Raw genomic sequence first — 23,391 nt, 5'->3', positions numbered from 1 at the left:
GCTGGAGAGATGCACTGGAGGCCGAGTGCGCGGAGCTGTCACAGGATATACTGGGCTGTGGAGGCGCACTGGAGGTCTGGAGGGTAGAGCTGGCACAACCCGTCCTGGCTGGATGCTCACTTTAGCCCGGCAAGTGCGGGGCGCTGGCACAGGACGCACTGGGCTGTGAAGGCGCACTGGTGACACAGTGCGTAGAGCCAGCGCAGGATATCCTGGACCGAGGAGGCGTACTGGAGACCAGGAGTGCTGAGCCGGCACAACCCGTCCTGGCTGGATGCTCCCTTTCATGCGGCAAGTGCGAGGAGCTGGCACAGAATGCACCGGGCTGTGGATGCGCACTGGAGACACATTGCGTATCTCCGCAAAGCATGGTATCTGAACCGTGACCAACTCCTCATCGTAATTACAGGGAGTCGGTTCTTGTTCCCACCTTTGCTCCACTCGCCACCCCGTGTGCCCCCCCCCATTTTTTTTGGGCTGCCTCTCGGGTCTCCGTCGTCTCCTTGATTCCTGGTATCGTCGCCGTTCCTCTCTCACTGCCTCCGCCTGCTTCCATGGCAGGGTCTTGTCCCCTGCCATTACCTCCTCCCAGGTCCAGGATGTCCTCCACTCCCTTTTCTCCCGGGCCCAGGATCCCTGCTCCTCCTGGGCATGCTGCTTGGTCCTTTGGTGGTGGGATCTTCTGTAACGCTCGTCTGAAGAAGGATCGGACCAAGGTGCAGCGTGGTAAGCGTACATCATTTTATTAGATGAACACCGAAACAAAACCAAAATAAATACAAAACGAAAACGTAACATTCAGTAGGGCATACAGCTCAGTATCAAAAACAAGATCCCACAATCACAGGTGGGAAAAAGGGCTGCCTAAGTATGATCCCCAATCAGAATGGGAATCATACCCGGCCAACAAAGAAATAGAAAATCTAGAATGCCCACCCAAATCACACCCTGAACTAACCAAATAAAGAATAAAGGCTCTCTAAGGTCAGGGCTTGAGAGCATGTGACAAATAAAGTTTGATTTGAGTCCACAGGTAGTCCCCAAAGTTAGGTTCTAGCCACATGAACAGCACCTGTGGAAGTCTAAAAGCTATAAAGTCCACTAAACAACTAAATGAATGTGCAAACAGATTGTGCAAAACCATTGCTGGTGCGTGTGTCTAATATACCAGTTAGAAAAACAAGGCTGGAAAGGGGGGAAAGGGTGGGAGGGCTGTAACTTGGTGTTTAACATCAGATGGAAAAGCCAGATAGGGAGCCGTGGAACAGCCCTGGGAGTTGGTCTCCATGGTAATGATCGTGTTGGAACCTAGGAGTTGAAACACATCTAAATTGGAATGGGAGAGGGGGGCAGAGACGGCTGTGTGTTGGACTGCACAAAGACCACCAGAAGTCAGTATTCAAGAATCTAACTTTATACAGCTTTCAAGGAAAACCAAAAGCTTTCAAAGAAAGAAATACATCCCTATTGCCAAGGCAAATAATTATGGGGCATTAATTTAATCAGGGAGCGTTAGATCTCGGTTTCACCAGTAAAATGTGTATTTAGTTTAACTGAGGGCATCTTTATGGTTTATTGATTTATTTTCACAGCTTGTTAACTGTGAAATGCATACCTGAAGACTATCAAAACAGATCGAAGATTTCATCACTGGATTACAAAACTTAATAATATCACTTGGTTTCTCATTACACATTCACTAGAGTCAGTCTGTTCTAACAGACTACTGTGTCTTCATTTCTAGTTTCAACATGTGTTTTTCTGAATAGGACAGTCTACAAGGGAAACCCATGAGTGCCCTCTGGGAATAATGCCATGACGTTGCTTCTTGCTACAGTATGATTGCCTCAGACACAGGCTGCTGCTCCAGTCAACATTACACTCACCTGCTGTGCTTTACTGTACCAGAGTGTGCTGTACTGTACAAGCTGTTCGACATAAGAACAGAGGAGATGAACAAAAGCACGTAACCGATTTTAAGTGTCTTTCACCTCTCTCACTTCACTGTTTCTGGATGTTGACATTTCAGGGCACTCAGTTTTTTTTACCCACTCAAGACCATTTGTGACCGATTTCAGGAAACTAGGCACATTTCCTGGGTCACTACTTCACACAAGAGCCATTTGAACATATAAACTCAGTAAAAAAAGAAACGGCCCTTTTTCAGGACCCTGTCTTTCAAAGATAATTCGTAAAAATCCAAATAACTTCACATATCTTCATTGTAAAGGGTTTAAACACTGTTTCCCATGCTTGATCAATTAACCATAAACAATTTATGAACATACACCTGTGGAACGGTCATTAAGACACTAACAGCTTACAGACGGTAGGCAATTAAGGTCACATTTATGAAAACGTAGGACACTAAAGAGACCTTTCTACTGACTCTGAAAAACACCAAAAGAAAGATGCCCAGGGTCCCTGCTCATCTGCGTGAACATGCTTTAGGCATGCTGCAAGGAAGCATGACGACTGCAGATGTGGCCAGGGCAATAAATTGCAACGTCCATACTGTGAGACGCCTAAGACAGCGCTACAGGAAGACAGGACGGACAGCTGATCGTCCTCGCAGTGGCAGACCACGTGTAACAACACCTGCACAGGATCGGTACATCCGAACATCACACCAGCGGGACAGGTACAGGATGGCAACAACAACTGCCCGAGTTACACCAGGAACGCACAATCCCTCCATCAGTGCTCAGACTATCCGCAATAGGCTGAGAGAGGCTGGACTGAGGGCTTGTAGGCCTGTTGTAAGGCAGGTCCTCACCAGACATCACCGGCAACAACGTTGCCTATGGGCACAAACCCACCGTTGCTGGACTAGGCAGGACTGTGTGCTCTTCACTGACGAATCACGGTTTTGTCTCACCAGGGTTGATGATCGGATTCGCGTTTATCGTCGAAGGAAAGAGCGTTACACCAAGGCCTGTACTCTGTGGAGTGGGATCAATTTGGAGGTGGAGGGTCCGTCATGGTCTGGGGCGGTGTGTCACAGCATCATCGGACTGAGCTTGTTGTCATTGCAGGCAATCTCAACGCTGTGCATTACAGGGAAGACATCCTCCTCTCTCATGTGGTACCCTTCCTGCAGGCTCATCCTGACATGACCCTCCAGCATGACAGTGCCACCAGCCATACTGCTCGTTATGTGCGTGATTTCCTACAAGACAGGAATGTCAGTGTTCTGCCATGGCCAGCGAAGAGACCAGATCTCAATCCCATTGAGCACGTCTGGGACCTGTTGGATCGGCGGGTGAGGGCTAGGGCCATTCCCCCCAGAAATGTCCGGGAACTTGCAGGTGCCTTGGTGGAAGAGTGGGGTAACATCTCACAGCAAGAACTGGCAAATCTGGTGCAGTCCATGAGGAGGAGATGCACTGCAGAATTTAATGCAGCTGGTGGCCACACCAGATACTGACTGTTACTTTTGATTTTGACCCCCCCTTTGTTCAGGGACACATTATTCCATTTATGTTAGTCGCATGTCTGTGGAACTTGTTCAGTTTATGTCTCAGTTGTTGAATCTTATTATGTTCATACAAATATTTACACATGTTAAATTTGTTGACAGTGAGAGGATGTTTATTTTTTTGCTGAGTTTATATATTTATTTTTTATCAAAATAGTTTTTTTGGCAAATGTGCCTTCTGAAACGTGTACTTTTATGTGCCTTAATAACAAATTTGTATGCCTCTGTAAATACAAATAAAAGTGTTAAATAACGAGCCTAGATGGTTAAGCCACAGAAAAAGCCAACAACCTTCCTGAGATTGGCTGAGATAATGAGTGGGCTGGACATGCCGAGAGAGGAGTTTGAATTGGTCTGCCATTTAGAAGGCTTCTGTCTACTTGAGCTGGTCAGTTTGTGTTGGTAATCCTGTCGAACACTGCTTTTTTTAAATGGATTGTGTAGTGGAGCTGCATAAGTGTTGCTCTCCACTTTCTGGAGGATTGAGTTTTGAAATCAGAGGAATTAGAGTATGATAGCTGAAGAGATGGAGAAAACACCTGTTTCTGGATTACATCTTCATACTAAGGGCAACCGTGGCATGGCATCCGTGACAGGGAGACGCGTCCATTATGCATGATGAAGTATACGGGTAAGACAGTCTAGCTAGCTACATTTTCAGATATTACACGTTTCAGACAGAAAGTGGTTTAATTTCAAGCTAAAGTGTACTGTTAGCTAGCTAGCTAACGTTAGCTGGCTGGCTCCCTAGCTAACGTTACATGTATGATGTTATTATTTGTATACCAGAACCGTTTGCTTTGCTAGTTAGAGCCTAATGTTAGCTAGCTAACATTGAACCTGGTTGGTTAGTCCCAACAGATTCATGCAGGGTAGTAACGACATGATTTTGCACTATGTTCATTGTTGTTTAACTAGCTAACGTTAGCTGGCTAGCTTGTTAGCTAATGTTACGTGATGAGTGTGATCTTACACTTTGTTTAGCTAGCTAGGTTCATTGTTTACCTAGCTAGCTAGCTACATGTCTTAAGCTAAAGTGTACTGTGAGCTAGCTCGGTAATGTTAGCTGGCTGGCTCCCTAGCTAACGTTACATATGAGGCTATTATTCATATCCCAGAGCCATTTTCTTTGCTAGTTAGAGCCTAATGTTAGCTAGCTAACATTGAACCTGGTTGGTTAGCTCCCAGCAGATTCATGCAGGGTAGTAACAACATTATTTTGTTGCCAGCAGAAATGGTTAGGCAGTTTTCATGTTATCCAAAGGTAAACAAATCATCAGCCAGAGCGTCAAGTGTGCACTCTGAACGCTCCGAGAAAACGAGATGGGTGGGGCGAAAGCTTAAGAGGGTGTGAACGATGTTGAATGGGTGTAGACCAAGAGCTCTTCACTAGATACCAAAACATTCAAAGGCCATTATCTCAAAAGTGATTTTACTAATGTATCAACTTTCAAAGCAGAATTACTTTCCCATTGTTCCTCAAAAATGCAGTTTATGATATACCATTTTGTAGCTCTGAGTCTCTACTTTTATCCAATGTAAAAAAAAAACACCCTTTCAAATTTTGCTACATAGGACCAAATCCAGGTGGTGAGTCATTTAATTTAATCTCTCCTGAAATCCCAGTGACCTGGTAGATGCTCGTCAGCCCTCATAACAGCTGACAATGTCTGGCTAAGGTCATCGTTATCAAGTAGGGCACCGTGTAAAGGGTAACACAACCCCAAAGTTGCACTGACAAGGCCGTTTAAGTGCTTGTAAAACATCTGGTAAAGATTTTTACAGGGCTTGGCCTATGCCGGCCATCGGCTGAAGGCTGTCACGATGCTGACCCCAGAAGCATGTTCATTTCATTGTGTTCCTCTTCAGGGAACTAGTAAAACCATGACCCCTGGCAGACAGGTCGTACCAGTCCAGGGGTCCCATGCCATACAGCGAGACCATACCGCAAGACCCCTTCCCTCACACTCCCATCTGTTGCGCTCCGTCCTGTCAGGTCAATATAAGACATTTCCCTAAGAATTAACCCTCAACACTATTCCAAACTGTTGAAATTCTAAATTCAAGGGTAGTGCTGTACCTACCACAAGCCTTGAAAACATCTCCTTGGTTGAAGAGAATGGGATGAACGCTGAAATAGCTAAGACTTTTGTGAAATGGACATATGGAAAAAGCATACAATCCATCTCCCAGGGACCCTGCCTTCACTCTGTTTCATGTGACCCGCAAAAATTGTTAATTCCTCCGAATGACATTGTCATAGAGTGTGTCTCTGTATAACGCTGTGTAATGATGCTGGAGGTGGAGATGCTGGTGGTTTTCTCCTCACATCTGTCAACAGCACAGAACATAGTCTGTTACATCACACTCACCGAATCAGTGGGGCTGAGAGGGACAGTTTCCTTTAACAACGACAGGGATCCAAGTGGTCATGTCCTCCTTCAGAAAAACATTCGCAGACGTCTTTAGTGAGGGAGCCAGAATGTTAGTAACTTTTTGAAGTATGTGAATTAAAGGGGTCGTTGCTTGACATGAGGTCATGGCACATAGAGCCATCTATCAACTGCGGAGGGAATTCATCATTTACAGTCTGAATGATTGGCTGGCACTGAAGGTGGCAATGAGGACACATTTGGGAGTCAGGGTGTGAATCCAGTGGACGGGTGAACTCAGTCATTCTGGGCTCCATCTTAATGAAAGGGTAGGGGGTCTTTTGTAGTGGAGCCATTTGGTACATCCAGACTACATTAATTTACCAGAGCTTCAACAAAACAAGAAAAGCGTCTCAGTGATGCAGTTTATCCCATCCGTCCTCACAAAACCCCATATGTCACAAACACACACAGTTCTACACAAAGACAGACAAATTAATACACACACTCGAACATGCGCACACACAATCACCCAAGAACATAGTAAAAAAACCTTGTTAAAAAACCTTGTTGGGCGGCTGTTTTGATGAAATTGACACAGCTCCGGGCTCCACCATGAAAAGGGACCAGTCAAAGATAGAGCCCCTCCACAAGCTAAACACCTCCAGAGACTTTAACAGGCCTTGAGCTTCTGGCCGCTTTGCTCAACCCTGCCGGTCACGACCCCGCTGAGAGCATGCGACATGAAGAACTGAGCAGGGACTTCAACACAAATCAATCAGCCTAAAGTAAACAATAAGCTTAACGTGTCCTGACAGAGACACGGGAGGAATTTCAGAGAAAGAACATGGTTCATGTGAGGAAACCAAGGAAGAAAAAAGAGAAAACAAAAAACAACGCCAAGATGTACTTATGCTGCTCCCTCTGGCTGTCCTCCGTTGGATGTGTGAAGTTCCGTTTGTCAAAACAGTCTTTCACCTCAGGTCCTTCATCAATCAAGATCAGTCAAAAGCAAAATGAAGATAGAGATCCGCACATTTACTGTACATCAGAGTGAAGGACACTTATTAACATGTCACAAGCCTTTCGTTTGATCTTATTAGCAAACTAGCATGTTGAATGTTGATTTTGGCAACCGGGCTAGACCTGGCTGGCAAGACATGGCTTCTAAAAAATAAATGACATAAGAAGAAGAATCAAAATCCCACTGGAACCTCAGATGGATTGCAGTCAAAACTTCTGAAGATTTGATGGGACTGTTGAATGCCTCGCGAGTGATAAGACAAAGATGACCAACATGTTTCCGAATCGTTGTTTAGAATGACACTTGTAAAGATGTTGATGAGTCAAAAACCACAGCCTAAAACTCTGTAGAATGTTATCTGATCCCACCTGTAGTCCCATCCAATGGCATACTTGAGGCAGACTAAAGAGGAACATGAATGGCATGTTAAAACCTAATAGGACAGGGGAGAGTGGTGTATTTATTTTCAGATTGATTGCACAGTGATGATGTCGGACAAGGGTCACTGAGAAGCCAGCTGGTTAATGGACCTGAGTGTATGCCAGGAGAAACAGTTTTGTACCGTTGTACTGTGGCTCAAAACGGGAATGTGATGTGTGTATGAGAGAGAGAATGTGTGTGTGTGTAACCAGAATGAAACAACATTGCATCATCTGGCATCTATTTTGCAGCACACAAGCAGCATGTTAGGGCAGTTACACGTCACAGCTGCTCCAGTTAAAACCAGCCGTCTAGCCCCCACACCTTGACTTAAAAAAAATGATGAATTACAATACCGTGATAGTTTTAGGGGCTCCCAGAGGGCATTGTGGTTAAAAGTGAAGTCAGAGCCTGCTATTAGGCACATATCTACAGCAAGCCTGCCAGGACTGGAGTTTTTCTTGGACACCTGGGCTTGGCTCCCCCTTATTGACTGTAAGTGGAAAGACAGTGTGGTTTTTCATGGGACATACTTTCTCAAATTAAATCAACAGCCGAAGCAAAGTCTTTGGACGAGGGAGAAGAGAGAGAGAGAAGGAAAAAGAGACAGAGATGGGATGTTTTTCTGCGAATGAGACATTGAAAGATCAAGAGACAAATTGAAAAAGATGGCTAAGGGAAGACGGAAAGAAAATAAAAATGGGTATGAGAGATGGGAATACACAGTCACAGAAAGAGACAGTGCAAGAAAGGCCCCTGTAGAAGGCATCACCTGAGACGCCAGGTGCATTTTGTATAAAATCTAAATAAATCTGCGCATTGTCACTGAGTTATGGCCTTGGTTGCTACCACACTGTTTGGAATCAACAATAACTGGGTGGACCTCTGAATTGGCAGGTGTTTAACATTTACGAGCCTGCAGAGGAACTCAAGAATGTATTACATGGGATAAATGGACACAATTGCAGCATGTCAGGTTCATTAAATCACCCTTACCACATTACTCACCTCTATTTTGTTACAGCCTGGCATGTGTTTTGTGGGCTGCACATTGATTATGGTGCGTGTAAAAAACGAATAACATTGTTTAACTGATAGACAGAGATAGAAACCCTACTGTTTCAAATTGCCCACTGAGGCCAGGCAAGGTTGTAGCTAATGCTTTGCAAAACAGGTTGAACAAAAACACCACAAACATACTGTACACTGGCCTCAGCACCAAACCCTGTGGTACACCCTCTGATTCTCCTGTAGCACACCAACCATCTGAACAAATGACTACTCTCTACAGTATCAACCCACACAATCTACAATCTGTTTCCTATTTCTCCTGTCGAAAGATAATGGCCCAGGTTCTGGTCCAGCATATGGCTTGTGCCCATTTGACGACTCCTGATTCTGTTCACGACCCGGTTCACAGCCGAGACTGGACCGCTGGTGGAGGGAGTTAGGTGTACGTGCCACATTGTGTGTGCCTCTGCCTGGCTCAGCTGGTAATATGCTCCAGACACACTCTCAACAAAGCCGCAGCTTGGATCGCGTTTCATTGGATGCAGATGCATGGTTATGGATCTGGCATTATATTGACGATGACATCATAAGCGCAACCTGCCAGCAGACATGGTTGGTACCGTTCCTCTGAACTGGTCGTCTGGGGGCGACAGGGAGATGACAATGTGCTAGATAAGTGTTGCGAGCATCCAGACTGGATGAGATCGCAAGAGAAAAATAAACAATATCCTCCTCATTGAGGAACAGATATTTACAGTGCCTTTAGAAAGTATTCACACCCCTTGACTTTTTTCACATTTTGTTGTGTTACAGCCTGAATTTAAAATAGATTTTTTTACACACGATACCCCATAATGTCAAAGCGGAATTATGATTTTCGAAACTTTTGAAAATGAATAACAAATCTGAAAAGCTGAAATGTCTTCAGTCAATAAGTATTCAACCCCTTTGTTATGGCTACCCTAAATAAGTTCAGGAGAAAAAAATGTGCTTAACAAGTCACATAATAAACTGTATGGACTCACTCTGTGTGCAATAATAGTGTATAACCTCTGAAGGATCCCGTAGGATCGGTGTCCTTATACCGTGACGGTTGTTACTAACGCGTGCTAATGTGACTAGAATGACGTTGTACGTAACAGCAAACTTTCCAGGACATAGACATGTCTTATATGGGCAGAAAGATTACATTCCTGTTAATCTAACTGCACTGTCCAATTTACAGTAGATAGTACAGTGACAAAATACCATGCTATTGTTTGAGGAGAGTGCACAACAACAACAAAAAATGTATCACGGCAACTAGTTTGATACATTCACCTCTGAAGGTAAATAATATACTTACATTAATTAATCTTGCTCTGATTTTTCATCCTAGGGGTCCCAGAGATAAAATGTGTGATAATGTTGTTTGATAAAATCCATTTTTATATTCAAATGTAGGAACTGGGTTCTACAGTTTGAACCCCTGCTGTCTCTGGCTCCACACCCACCCCGCCCAGCCATCTAGATGTGTGAAAGTTAGTGTATACGCTAATGATCCATCATGTATGACATTCCTGGGAGTGTGTAAACTTACATTTTGTATTACCATATCATTTTTGTATGTTCTCTATAGTTATGTACTTGTATCAATTGACCAATTCGGCACATTTAGGCAGACTTGATAGAAAATATTGTGCAGTATTGCAATGCTTCACTGGATCAATCTGAAACTGTACACAACCACTGCTGCTATCTAGTGGCCAATATCTAAATTGTGCCTCCTATTTTATATTATGGCCTTTCTCTTGCATTCCAAAGATGATGAAAAAATATATATAGAAAACACTTTGTTTTGTTTGTATTATCTTTTACTAGATCTAATGTGTTATATTCTCCTACATTAATTTCATATTTCCACAAACTTCAAAGTGTTTCTTTTCAAATGGTATCAAGAATATGCATACAGTATCCTTGCTTCAGGTCCTGAGCTACAGGCAGTTAGATTTTGGTATGTCATTTTAGGAAAAAATTGAAAAAAAGGGTCCGATCGGTTTCTAACATGATCTTCATGATCTCTGTACCCCACACATACAATTATTGGTAACACTTTACTTGACACCAAGCGTCATAACACAGTCACAACCATGTCATAACAGTTGACATAACTTGTCATAACCTGTCATAATATGTTCATAACACTGTCATGACCCATATTTTTAAACCTGTTGTGACATATTTTGCGTTATTTTATGGCTGGTTATGACACTTATATAAGGGTGTCAAAATCCACATTTATTGAAATGTATTTTTTCCCTGCCAAGAAGTTTCCTTTCGTTTGAAAGTGTGTTTCTTAAATCCTTTGTTGTTGTTGTTGTGATGAATTCTTTACACTCATGTTTTTCTTCAATCATATTTTAAATAACTTGTAGAAAATACACTTTATGACACTGTCTCAAAGCATTATATACATCCTGTGTCACTTTACTTGGACTAAGAAAATACACCTTATGACACTGTAAGAAGCAATATGACCATCATAATCATATAAGCCAGATAGGCTTACACTCTTATGTAGGTGTCATAAACAGCCATAAAATAATGCAATATATGTCATAACAGGTCTAAATACTGTATATGTGTCATGACAGTGTTATGACCATATTATGACAGGTTGTGACAAGTTATGTCAGCTGTTATGACATATTATGACATGGTTATGACTGTGGTAATGGTAATGGTAATGCTGTGTGGACATGGTAATGCTGGTGTGTTACCCAAATCTGTAAGGTCCCTCAGTCGAGCAGTGAATTTCAAGCACATATTCAACCACGAAGACGAGAGATGTTTTCCAATGCCTCGCAAAGAAGGGCACCAATTGGTAGATGGGTAAAAATAAAAAACTTGGACATTGAATATCCCAATATTACAAAGATACAAGCGTCCTTCCTAACTCAGTTACCAGAGAGGAAGGAAACCCCTCAGGGATTTCACCATGAGGCCAATGGTGACTTTAAGACAGTTACAGAGTTTAACGGCTGTGATAGGAGAAAACTGATGATGGATCAACAACATTGTAGTTACTCCACAATAGTAACCTAATTGACAGAGTGAAAATAAAGAAGCTTGTACAGAACAAAAAATATTGACTGAGTGAATACAAACTCATCTCTTTCAACTTGCTCGACAACAGATGTTCTACATTCTGAGAATTGCAGTATGCTTTTATGATCCACAACTCTGAGGTTCAAAGTAATGGGGCAAGGGTGCTAGTATTCCAAACACAACGAGGACTCAGATATCACAGCTTGAAACTGGCTGGATAGAGATCCAGAGTAATATCAGCGATAACAACCTGTTTTCGATAGCTCATTCCTTAGATTGAGCGACTACACTGCTCCTCTTTGCTCTAGTCTACTCTGTCATGCCAAACCAGGGCTGGCACTCAAGCCAAACAGACAAATCACCACTGTTGGAACTTTAATACAAAAGCTGTCGAAAAAATGAAGGTGATTTATCAACCCCTGCTGAAAAGACTGCAATCGTGCAGTATGTAATTCATCACAGTTGGAGATAGTTCAAATATGCACCCGTTGAGTGATTCTTATAGGATATTTCATGGAGGGTACCTGTTGGGGATGATGTACAGAATCTCCCTGCACACTATATATAGCGAAGTCTCAAAGGTGTTGTTGCCACCAAAGTCCACCACAACCAGCGCAATTACAGTGCAGACAGCTATACTGTATGAGGTCACCGTCACCGCTTAACGCATTGCTGTGGGTTTAGTCCCTTTTGCTATGTCAGAAGGCTATGAAAATAACTCCTCAGCTCCCACCCGGTGGGATAAACTTATTAGGTTATTAGGTTATTGAGCTCAACTATGTTTAGGCCTTCTCTGATACTGGTCATCATTCTTAGTATCAACAGAATTAACAAAGCCCCAGGTGAGCCAAGCTATTTTTACTACAGAGTATAATAGTAATACAATCTAAATCAATGAGTAACCACCTCGCAAGGCTTATTTATATGGCTGCCTAGAGGACTATTATCTTAACATTACATAATCACCGGCCTATTCCATGAAAATCTGCACTGTTTAAAGAAAGCTTTCACGCTCTGCCGTCCGCAACGACTCCAGGGACCCCTCCCAAAACATTAAGTAAAAACATTTGACACTGAACTTGGGGCTGGATTCAATCAACATTACCCCGAGATTGTCTGTCACTTTAACAGTCTAATTTGAGCCTTTAGCTTGGTCTTGTTTTTGGTCCAACTATTTTTGGTCCCTTATGTGGCAACTTAATGCCTTCTGAAATCTGTTAGAAATGTATTGTAATGTTTTAAAAAAATGTATAACTGCCTTAATTTTGCTGGACCCCAGGAAGAGTAGCTGCTGCCTTGGCAGGAACTAACAGGAATCTATAATAAATACAAATACAAACAGACCTAAAGATATCTGAGGAAATGTGGTAATAGTACATTTGGAAAATAGTACTGTCACTGATATTGGTAGTACTGTCACTGATATTGTTAGTACTGTCACTGATATTGATAGTACTGTCACTGATATGGTTGCATATTTCAACAGCTTTCTAGAGCCCAGCTGGCAATGAGCTCTGATCCCCAGGGAGTGCTCCAATAATGCAGTACTACTCAGATCCTCTGGCTCTACGGCATCATTAGACGTATGGTAATAGCTGTGAGAGCAATTCAAGAGTTAACAGTATCACAAAGCTATGCCAGTGTGTATATGACCAAAATGTCGAGACAGACAACTGACACATTGAGCCTACAATATAGCACTAAGGGTTTGAACTGTGTTCAAACGCACTCATCATTTGTCAGTGATGTTCAAACAGTGTGTACCTCATCATACTGTACAAGCGTTGGAAAGCAGTTACTTCACTGTGCTTTGTGTTGAGTCTTCAAGGGAGGTTGTCAACCACCTGCATTGCTTTGACAAGTGTCTTGATTTCACCATGTGCCAAGAGCTCTTAAAATGGAGGTTAAAGCTATGCACAAGCACCCGTTTCAAGAGAGAGGTGGCACAAAAGACAAGATGAGATAAGGGGGTTGAGTACCAGGGGGAGGATCGTTGACAACGATCAATTAGAGACTCCATATCGCACTCTTTTTGGACAGCCTCCTGGCTTACGGTAATAAATAGGACTGATAGTGGAGTTGTCTGCAAGAATGTTCACATGCAGAATGTAATCTAATAAAGTTCAAGCTGGACAGCCAGGAAATCAGTCCAAGGAGGGTTAATTAATCTTGCCAATGATTATGGCACATTATCAGAGTGTGCTCAAATCTGCTCTGGCTCTAAAGAGCATGCTCTGCTGGAGGTGGCACATAACATAGCTGATGACAGTATCTAAGTCTACTTAAATACATGTAATGCTGGTCAGGGATGTTTCAGAAAAGAGTACATTTTAGAAGTAATTCAGAGTGAAATAATTAGGGGTTACTTCAATATAATTGTTCCCAGAAGGAATACAAATGTGATGTGACAAATCTGACAAACAAGTTAACATAAAGAAGAAGCACTTATTCCCCCTTGTCATCAAACATTAGCGGCTCCATGAGGCCCAGAAGTTATATGACAAGAATGTAGAGTCCACTCAATATCGTTCCTTGAATAATTGTGAAATCAATGTATTATGGAAAACAGTAGGCTGGCTAGGTGACAGTCTAAGTTGACTTTGCAGCACTACTGCCAGGGACATTTCAAAAGCACATCGACGTCATAGCTATATGGCCAGGCTTAAAGATACATTCACTCATCAAATGTATTCGCACATTATTTCAGCAAACCACATGTCCTTCCTCACCTGTTGGTAGCATCCCCGACCCTGACTCGACAGGAGAGTCTGTGCGTCCAGCGTCAACAAAGGCAGCGCAGATTTTGAAGAGCACTAGTAGACAACATGTCCACTTTACCACCCAGAACAACATTTTCCTTCAATATCAGAAAGTCTTAACCTGTTTAAATCAATTAACGTCGAACAATGTATTACTGGTAAATAAATGCGTCCTCAGGTTGAAGGGATGGGGAGGCGGAAACATCCAACAGCGCTATGCATTTTTGGTAAAGTCAAAAGTTTCCCTTTCACTCAAAACCTCTCACTTATAAATCACTGAAGGTAAAATCACTTCAGTTCTGAGACAAATATGTATATTTCATGAATATAACATTAGCTGAATTGTTTTGAAGATCTCTCTCCAAAAGCATCTGTGGCAACCTCTCCACCTTCTCTCATTCAAGAAGAGCTCGCGCGCAAACACTCCACAGCTTCCCGCCCATCCTCGCGATCCAAGCCAATGAAACCCCTCTAAGGTCCCCACACCTCTGCATCACGCATGTGACAGACTAGGCTAGTGGGAGACCGACAGCTCCCCTCTCCAGGCAAGTGTTTCAGGCAGGATATTCAAATTAAATTGGAGAACAAGTTGTATTGGGGACCGGTCAGGGGCAGACTGGCCATCTGGCATTTTGGGCACATGCCAGATGGGCTGGTCCATTTTTAGCCCAGAGGGCCTGTCTAACTTTGTTGTTTTGGGGGTAAAATGATTATTATCTGGATAATAATGGGGGCCTCAACAAAATAAATTGTCCAGTGTGGGGGCCTCGAGGAAAAAAATTGTCTGGTGTGGGGGCTCAAGGAAAAAAATGAGGCATACTAAAATACTCAACTAGTCTAAAGAAGGCCAGTTTTATTGCTTCTTTAATGAGAACAACCGTTTTCAGCGGTGCTAACATAATTGCAAAAGGGTTTTCTAATGATCAATTAGCCTTTTAAAATTATAAACTTGGATTAGCTAACACAACGTGCCTTTGGAACGTAGGAGTGACGGTTGTTGATAATGGGACTCTGTACGCCTATGTAGATATTCCATTAAAATGTCAATTTCCAGCTACAATAGTGATTTACAACATTAACAGTGGGCCTCACTGTATTTCTGATCAATTTGATGTTATTTTAATGGACACATTTTTTTGCTTTTCTTTCAAAACAAGGACATTTCTAAGTGACCCCACACTTTTGAACGGTACTGTATATTTGAGTGAAAAGCAAGCCCCTATATGCCACTCTTACAATAAAGATATCCACAACAAAACATATCACCATAAAGCAGGTGAGTATTACCAAGAAATACGCCAACTCATTTGCTGTATTCATGTTCATATATCTTTATTCAAGGACTTCAATTCATACAAAATGTAATGGTATAAATGACTGTAGGATTGACAGTCATATAACATATTCGACATTAAAGGACCCAGTTGCTCCAGAACCTCAGAAAACAACCCTTCTTCACTAAACCACACATATGGTTCAAATATAGTTCAATACTTTTGTTTAAATGTTGATATTTAAGCTCTTTTGTCTTTCCAGAAACAAAAACATATGTATTAAAGATCTTCAGAAAATACAACCAGTGAATAGATTGTATAAAGAAAGTTTTTTTTTTTTTGCACATGCACATACTTTTCATAACATGCAAACATGACATGTCCAGGAAATATAGCCATAGGAAAACTGGATGAGGTATGCTGAGACAAACTGGTGCGGTTTTAAAATTGGCACTCTAATTAGCAAGGGTTTGGGGTGGGGTGGGTGAGGTTGAAAAAATAAAGGATCTGTTCACAGATCTAGGGTGCACTGCTTTCTCCTCAACTAGGGCACCATAAAGTGACTTTTAGAGGCCAAGGAAGATTCTTGCCATCTACAATGCTACCATCTACTGTACCTTCCCCTATAAATAGCCATGTTCAAATGTAAAGACTTCGATTCAAAGTCTAATACTTCACCTTTTGATGATCCATCAAATAGATTGCACAATATAACTGACGTTAGAAAACAAAATAAATATGTGATTTCTGATTCAGTACAATAAAAACAAACACGTTTTTACATCTGGGTGGTTCTATCAGGTTACATGCAATAGACTTGCTGAACTGAAAATGCCCTGTTTGACATAATTCAATTTAAAATAATTGTGCCTTTGTCAATGCATTTCAATGTACATTATATACTACATTTGCATTTTTACAACTCTTTGTAAATAAATGCTAAGTAAAATTTGGTCACAATCATGCTAAAGCCTGAATCTGGAGACCCCAGAGGGTAAAGTTACAGGGCGAGTGAGAGTTAGTCCAAAAGTGTCATCTTGTTGCATAGCCCTACTTGAAAGAGTCAACTGTCAATGCAACCCTTCAATACCTGCGAAGACACAAAGTTGTAGGCTATGTATCAGTTAGTGAAGGCCTTCACACGACCCTGCTTTCAGGAGAAATATATTTGGAAGAAAACAAACCCATGAGATATGGGCAAAAGTGGCAGAATTTATAAGCATACTGTACATGTAATCTACTTCTCTTCATATATGAGAGATATGAGGCAAGTGTTAATAAACATGATACTTGAATATATTGTTTCTAGCAATAAGAACATGTAAAGTGAAACTTTCCTAGTTGGAGGGAATCACAAATGGCACTTTTTCCCTTGGAACCACTTTGCCTTCCATCTAACTCTGGCAGTGCTGTATATTTTTGGAAGAGAAAGGCAAAAGCTCTGTATACACCCTTTAGCAAAAGTATACACAACTTCGACAAGTTCAAAACCCTGGCATGCATCACATTGCTTGCTTTAGATCTGTAGTTCTGACCTACTTATAACTCTATTTTACATAATCATTACAAAAAAATGTGTTGCATTCTTTTCCTCATTGGAGGTTCAAAGAAAAAGCCTTGTTACTGTATTCCTTGAATTCAGTAAACCTCTCTTTGCTTTACAACTACATACATTTTTACTTATATGCATAACAGTGACTATATATACCTCATATACTGTAAACCCTATATCATACGTTCCATCCTCTCCTCTCCAGTGTTGATACATCACAAAAGTCAGGCTGCATTATAACTATAATAACATATATTTAATAATAGGCACTTGGTACTCAGCCACTAGAGTAGTACGTTAGAAAGAGATGACCTACCCAACTACACTCATATCATTTACACTAGGTACAACTTACAAAAAATGAACATCATGAAAAGATATTCCATTTAATGTTATAGTTCCATAAAAAATTAATTAGAATCTTCGGTCCTTCTGTGTTTTTTGATGTTGTTCAGAAATAGTTCAACATGTCACATAGGTGACACGGGAAACCAGCAGCAATACTATACCTACTTAACCATATACTCTCCGTAATGCATCTTACTGTAATACCCAGAGTTATAGAAAGAGAGAGTTAGGCCAGGTTTTAGAACAGCCGCCATGTTAGAACCCATAGAGAACTTTATTCTTGAAATGTTGGTGATGTAACAATGCGAGAGCGCCTCTGACAGTTCCCTAAGAAAGGACCCGCTGTAAAACAAGCAAAACAGAGCAGCGAATTGAACATACATTTGTATTGATTAGCATTTGGAATGATGTGTATCCAAGTCTGCACAACGGCAATTATCACTTAGCAACAGCTATGGAGGAGAAAGTGGCGGTCTCGGAACATTCAGACAGAAAGTGCATTGGCCCAACTCTCTATATATGACTCTGGTAATACACTCTTAGAAAACAAGGTGCTATCTAGAACCTAAAAGGGTTAGACGTCTGTCCCCATAGGAGAACCCTTTTTGGTTCCAGGTAGAAACCTTTTGGGTTCCATATAGAACCCTTTTCACAGGGTTCTATATGGAACCTAAAAGGGTTCTCCTATGGGCCGAAGAACCCTTTTGGAACCTTTTTTTTTCTAAGAGTGTACCTACAGGAGTCTAACAACGCTCTTGTGTAGAAAGAGTTCAAGGGATACTAAAGGATTTTCTGCAGAGAGGGAAGGGATTGGGTGGTAGTGCATCATTATCAACACTTGTTCCTCCTGGTTCTACTCATATTACTTCCAGTCCCAGCAGACACATTACAGGACAAGACACACCATAACGAACGTCGGCCATGCACAGTAGATCACCAGCTGGGTGTCAACTAGCAGGGGCAATTCATCGTGTAGAATCGTCTGGGAATGAATAGAAAATGGCAGCCGTTATTCTGGCGATAGGACAGCCACCAGCTGCTTTTAACCGTTCGTAGGCACGGTGTGTTTTGTCCTTTAGCCAGCAATAGTACGTAGTCCCATTTTAGATCTGGACAGAGGGGGACAGAAAGGCTTTTATCTGGTCAATACTGTAGAGAAACACAGTTCACAGTCTTAGTTGTTTTCCTCCGAAGACAGTAGGAAGACATTTAGGCTTTTTTTTCGTCTATTAAAACGATTTCACTGACCAACGCTTTAAATATTCACAGGGATTTCACATGTGCTCTGCACACCATCAAAGCATTCAAGAATGGATTTGAGAAAATGTAATATCAGGTGTCCTTCGTCCTTTAATGCCAGTTGCCTAGAAAAGAGAAAACATCCCTAAGAATGGTTTTCCTTTTCAGAGTACTTTCTGTATGTTTAACACATCTTGGAATATACCTGTCTCCATTGGCCACCTATGAGCGCGCAGGAACTGACATCAACTGACATGTGGCCCTCTGTAGCTCCGTTGGTAGAGCATGATGCTTGCAACGCCAGGATCGTGGGTTTGAGTCCTGGGACCACCCATACATACAATGTATGCATGCATGACTGTAAGTTGCTTTGGCTAAAGCGTCTGCTAAATGGCATATATTATATATTATCAACACTGTACTGTAATCTGTACAAAAGATGAGCGAGTTCATCAACGTTCAAGCTAAAACGCTTTCAGACATGTGAAGGGGGATGTAAGCTACGCTAGCACCAGTCATCCTCTTCCTTCTCCCGGAAGCTCCCAGTTCCTCTGGTGCTGGAACTCGAACCGGCATTGACCCCCAGAGTGAAGTGGTACCCGTTTGGGACCCCAGCCCGGCCCTGTGGGGCAGGTGCAGAGGAAGGCTCAGTAGCCCCATGGGATGCTGAGGCAGAGGTCCTGGGGGAGCGGCCACCTCCCCCTCCATGGGTGCTCACAGCGTCCTGGAAGTCATCAGGCTCCTCAGGGAGGCTGCGTGGAGGGGCACCCCGCGGCTGGGGGCTCAGGTTGGGGTCTGAGCCGATGCGGGTGACGGGCATGGCGGGTGACTCCAGCAGGGCGCTATGCTCCGAGAGGCCACGGCTGAGACTGGACTTGTGCCCCGTGGCACCAAACTGCACAGGTGAGGAGTTGGCGGTCTTGTAGGCCACGGCGGGGCGGGGGGTGAGGGGGGTCTGGGGGAGCTGTCTGCGCCCACGGCAGGGCGTGCCGAAACCTGAAGTTAAGACCACTTGGCTGCCTTTAGCCATGCCGATACTCTGCAAGAGACAGCAAACAAATCAGAGAGTAGTAGAGAGGAAGGGATGGACGGGATACTGGCCACTAACCTGAATCATCTCACCCTGAAGCAGCACTATCCTCCCACCCTAAAACCACAAGCTCCAAGGCCACTCACCTGCTTGAAGAGGCCTAGGTCGTGGGTCTCTCCAGGGGAGGTGGAGCGGCTCGGGCCAGCTGACTTGGTGTGGTAGTGCTCCCTGCCTCCGTAGCGCTCACAGGAGTAGTAGCGCTGCTTCTCCCCGGCAGCAGAGTGATGCCTCCTCTCCTGAGGCCTGCCTCGGTCACGCTCCCTCGCCCGCTCCCTGGACAAGCCCTCCACGGCAGGGTCAGCAGGCAAACCTGAGGCCGACACACACAGACACAGGATTAGGGACTGAAGTAAACTACACTCATGTGGAGTATATATGTGCATGTGGGTGTGCATCCCTCAGACCAAATAAAAATGCATAACGCTAAAACATCAGGAAGTGATTTCTTCCAAAATTCTATGCTCTGATGAAAACCACAATGACAGAACAAAACAGCTTTAAGTGGCTATTTTTCATTCTTAAATGTGTCAGAGCCCTGTCCTAGTGTGTCTGGCCCAGAGGAATGTAACTCTTTCTCATCCTCCCTCTGTCTATTGCTCTCCCTGCTTCCCTCTCTTCTTTCCTCTCTCCGTCTCCTCTCTGGGTTTTCTGTTGCCCTGCCAAGAGGTGTCCATAAATCCCACTGACTGGGCCTGTCCACTGGGGCCTTTTATCTGCACCAATAAAGCCCAGCTGCTGCTGCCCTCCAATGCCAACACAGAAAACACCCTGCGCCCACGACACCAATGCGCTCCACCAGACCATGAATACGGCCTGATTTCTATTGCAGACGATCTCTGTCTGGCCACCAGCGGACACCGGAGTTTCATATTTTCCCGGTATTTTACAAAAGTTCCATCCCGAGAATAATCCACTTTTCTTCCTGGTAACCCAGTATTTTACGCCAAAACACAAAGTGTCATTCAAAAGCATTATAAAGCACATTAAAAGGCCCATGTCTGGATTTGATTAGAGATTTGATCAAAACATTCAAGCCTGATGATACCTGAGCCTGATGAGCCATACATTAAATACATTATATAAGCCCTACATTTAAGACATTTAATGAGCCCAGGCCCAAATGACTGTGCCATTATCCAATACATATGATATACTACTACTGCTACTGTATACAGTATATTATACTGCACATTATGCATGACAGAAACACATAAAAGCTCATAGATGTAGCTAGCTATATGCTCTCTTGGGTAAATAAATATTCTTCTTCAACGTGAACTGTATTACTGTTCTGTATTGTATTATACTGTTTTATTTGGACAGGAATTACACACACCGTTCAAACCATGATAAAGCAGGGATAGAACATGACTCTGGAGCAGCACAAGCGACCTACAGAGTTTCAAGTACTTGCTAGCGAATTTGAATTTGAAATATGATAGGGCCTATTTGTATAATTAGTATGCTGATGCATATACAGTATATATACACCTTACGTAATATTTCCCCTAATGTTATTAGCCTACCTCCTCTTTCTCTGTTGGATCATTCCTTCCTCGCTTTCAACAGTTAAATGAAATAAGTTTCATTATCCTTATATGTCATCATTCTAATGACATCCTTGAATAATATAGGACTAGAATTAGATGCAGGAGGCTTTCACTTGTCTTCACGAAGATGGAATGGCTATGGGTCTGAATAAATAACTGCTATAGCCTACAGCCATCGCACATTCGCTCTTCTTTCAAACTACCTGTGAATTCTATTGCTTGCGTCCCTCTTCAAAAAGTCTATTGATATAAGAAATTCGAACAAAAAATATTTATGCATAACCCATCATTAATTAGCTAAAAATAAAGCTAATACTGCATTGAACAGGGCTCCGGGCAGCCGAGCGGAAATGGAGGAAAACTCGCCTCCCTGCGGACCTGGCATCCTTTCACTCCCTCCTCTCTACATTTTCCTCTTCTGTCTCTGCTGCTAAAGCCACTTTCTACCACTCTAAATTCCAAGCATCTGCCTCTAACCCTAGGAAGCTTTTTGCTACCTTCTCCTCCCTCCTGAATCCTCCTCCCCCTCCCCCCCTCCTCCCTCACTGCGGATGACTTCGTCAACCATTTTGAAAAGAAGGTTGACGACATCCGATCCTCGTTTGCTAAGTCAAGCGACACCGCTGGTCCTGCTCACACTGCCCTACCCTGTGCTTTGACCTCTTTCTCCCCTCTCTCTCCAGATGAAATCTCGCGTCTTGTGACGGCCGGCCGCCCAACAACCTGCCCACTTGACCCTATCCCCTCCTCTCTTCTCCAGACCATTTCCGGAGACCTTCTCCCCTACCTCACCTCGCTCATCAACTCATCCTTGACCGCTGGCTACGTCCCTTCCGTCTTCAAGAGAGCGAGAGTTGCACCCATTCTGAAAAAACCTACACTCGATCCCTCCGATGTCAACAACTACAGACCAGTATCCCTTCTTTCTTTTCTCTCCAAAACTCTTGAACGTGCCGTCCTTGGCCAGCTCTCCTGCTATCTCTCTCAGAACGACCTTCTTGATCCTAATCAGTCAGGTTTCAAGACTGGGCATTCAACTGAGACTGCTCTTCTCTGTGTCACGGAGGCTCTCCGCACTGCTAAAGCTAACTCTCTCTCCTCTGCTCTCATCCTTCTAGACCTATCTGCTGCCTTTGATACTGTGAACCATCAGATCCTCCTCTCCACCCTCTCCGAGCTGGGCATCTCCGGCGCGGCCCACGCTTGGATTGCGTCCTACCTGACAGTTCGCTCCTACCAGGTGGCGTGGCGAGAATCTGTCTCCGCACCACGTGCTCTCACCACTGGTGTCCCCCAGGGCTCTGTTCTAGGCCCTCTCCTATTCTCGCTATACACCAAGTCACTTGGCTCTGTCATATCCTCACACGGTCTCTCCTATCATTGCTATGCAGACGACACACAAGTAATCTTCTCCTTTCCCCCTTCTGACAACCAGGTGGCGAATCGCATCTCTGCATGTCTGGCAGACATATCAGTGTGGATGACGGATCACCACCTCAAGCTGAACCTCGGCAAGACGGAGCTGCTCTTCCTCCCGGGGAAGGACTGCCCGTTCCATGATCTCGCCATCACGGTTGACAACTCCCTTGTGTCCTCCTCCCAGAGTGCTAAGAACCTTGGCGTGATCCTGGACAACACCCTGTCGTTCTCCACTAACATCAAGGCGGTGACCCGATCCTGTAGGTTCATGCTCTACAACATTCGCAGAGTACGACCCTGCCTCACACAGGAAGCGGCGCAGGTCCTAATCCAGGCACTTGTCATCTCCCGTCTGGATTACTGCAACTCGCTGTTGGCTGGGCTCCCTGCCTGTGCCATCAAACCCCTACAACTCATCCAGAACGCCGCAGCCCGTCTGGTGTTCAACCTTCCCAAGTTCTCTCACGTCACCACGCTCCTCCGCTCTCTCCACTGGCTTCCAGTTGAAGCTCGCATCCGCTACAAGACCATGGTGCTTGCCTACGGAGCTGTGAGGGGAACGGCACCTCCGTACCTTCAGGCTCTGATCAGGCCCTACACCCAAACAAGGGCACTGCGTTCATCCACCTCTGGCCTGCTCGCCTCCCTACCTCTGAGGAAGCACAGTTCCCGCTCAGCCCAGTCAAAACTGTTCGCTGCTCTGGCACCCCAATGGTGGAACAAGCTCCCTCACGATGCCAGGACAGCGGAGTCAATCACCACCTTCCG

The 23,391-nt window shown here is 43.7% G+C and overlaps 2 protein-coding genes across 14 annotated transcripts in view; both read right to left on the bottom strand.

Annotated features, from left to right (window-relative positions):
- Positions 1-14,645, bottom strand: part of si:ch211-196i2.1 (collagen alpha-1(I) chain) — a 130,605-nt gene extending 115,960 nt beyond the window's left edge. Inside the window, exon 1 of the mRNA XM_029769144.1 lies at positions 14,122-14,645. Coding sequence (XP_029625004.1) covers positions 14,122-14,245 — 124 coding nt within the window. The 5' untranslated portion in view covers positions 14,246-14,645. The remainder of the gene's footprint in view (positions 1-14,121) is intronic.
- A 3,377-nt stretch (positions 14,646-18,022) lies between these two features.
- The window catches only part of cacna1bb (calcium channel, voltage-dependent, N type, alpha 1B subunit, b), a 210,060-nt gene continuing 204,691 nt past the window's right edge, over positions 18,023-23,391 (bottom strand). For all 13 annotated transcript variants that reach the window (XM_029769130.1, XM_029769129.1, XM_029769138.1 and 10 more), the window contains 2 exons: positions 19,741-19,964; positions 18,023-19,603 (listed from right to left, as the gene is read on the bottom strand). In XM_029769130.1, coding sequence (XP_029624990.1) covers positions 19,070-19,603; positions 19,741-19,964 — 758 coding nt within the window. In that variant the 3' untranslated portion in view covers positions 18,023-19,069. The remainder of the gene's footprint in view (positions 19,604-19,740; positions 19,965-23,391) is intronic.

This window comes from Salmo trutta, chromosome 12, assembly GCF_901001165.1.
Source record: "Salmo trutta chromosome 12, fSalTru1.1, whole genome shotgun sequence".
Classification (NCBI taxonomy): domain Eukaryota; kingdom Metazoa; phylum Chordata; class Actinopteri; order Salmoniformes; family Salmonidae; genus Salmo; species Salmo trutta.
This window is presented reverse-complemented; position numbering and strand designations above follow the sequence as displayed.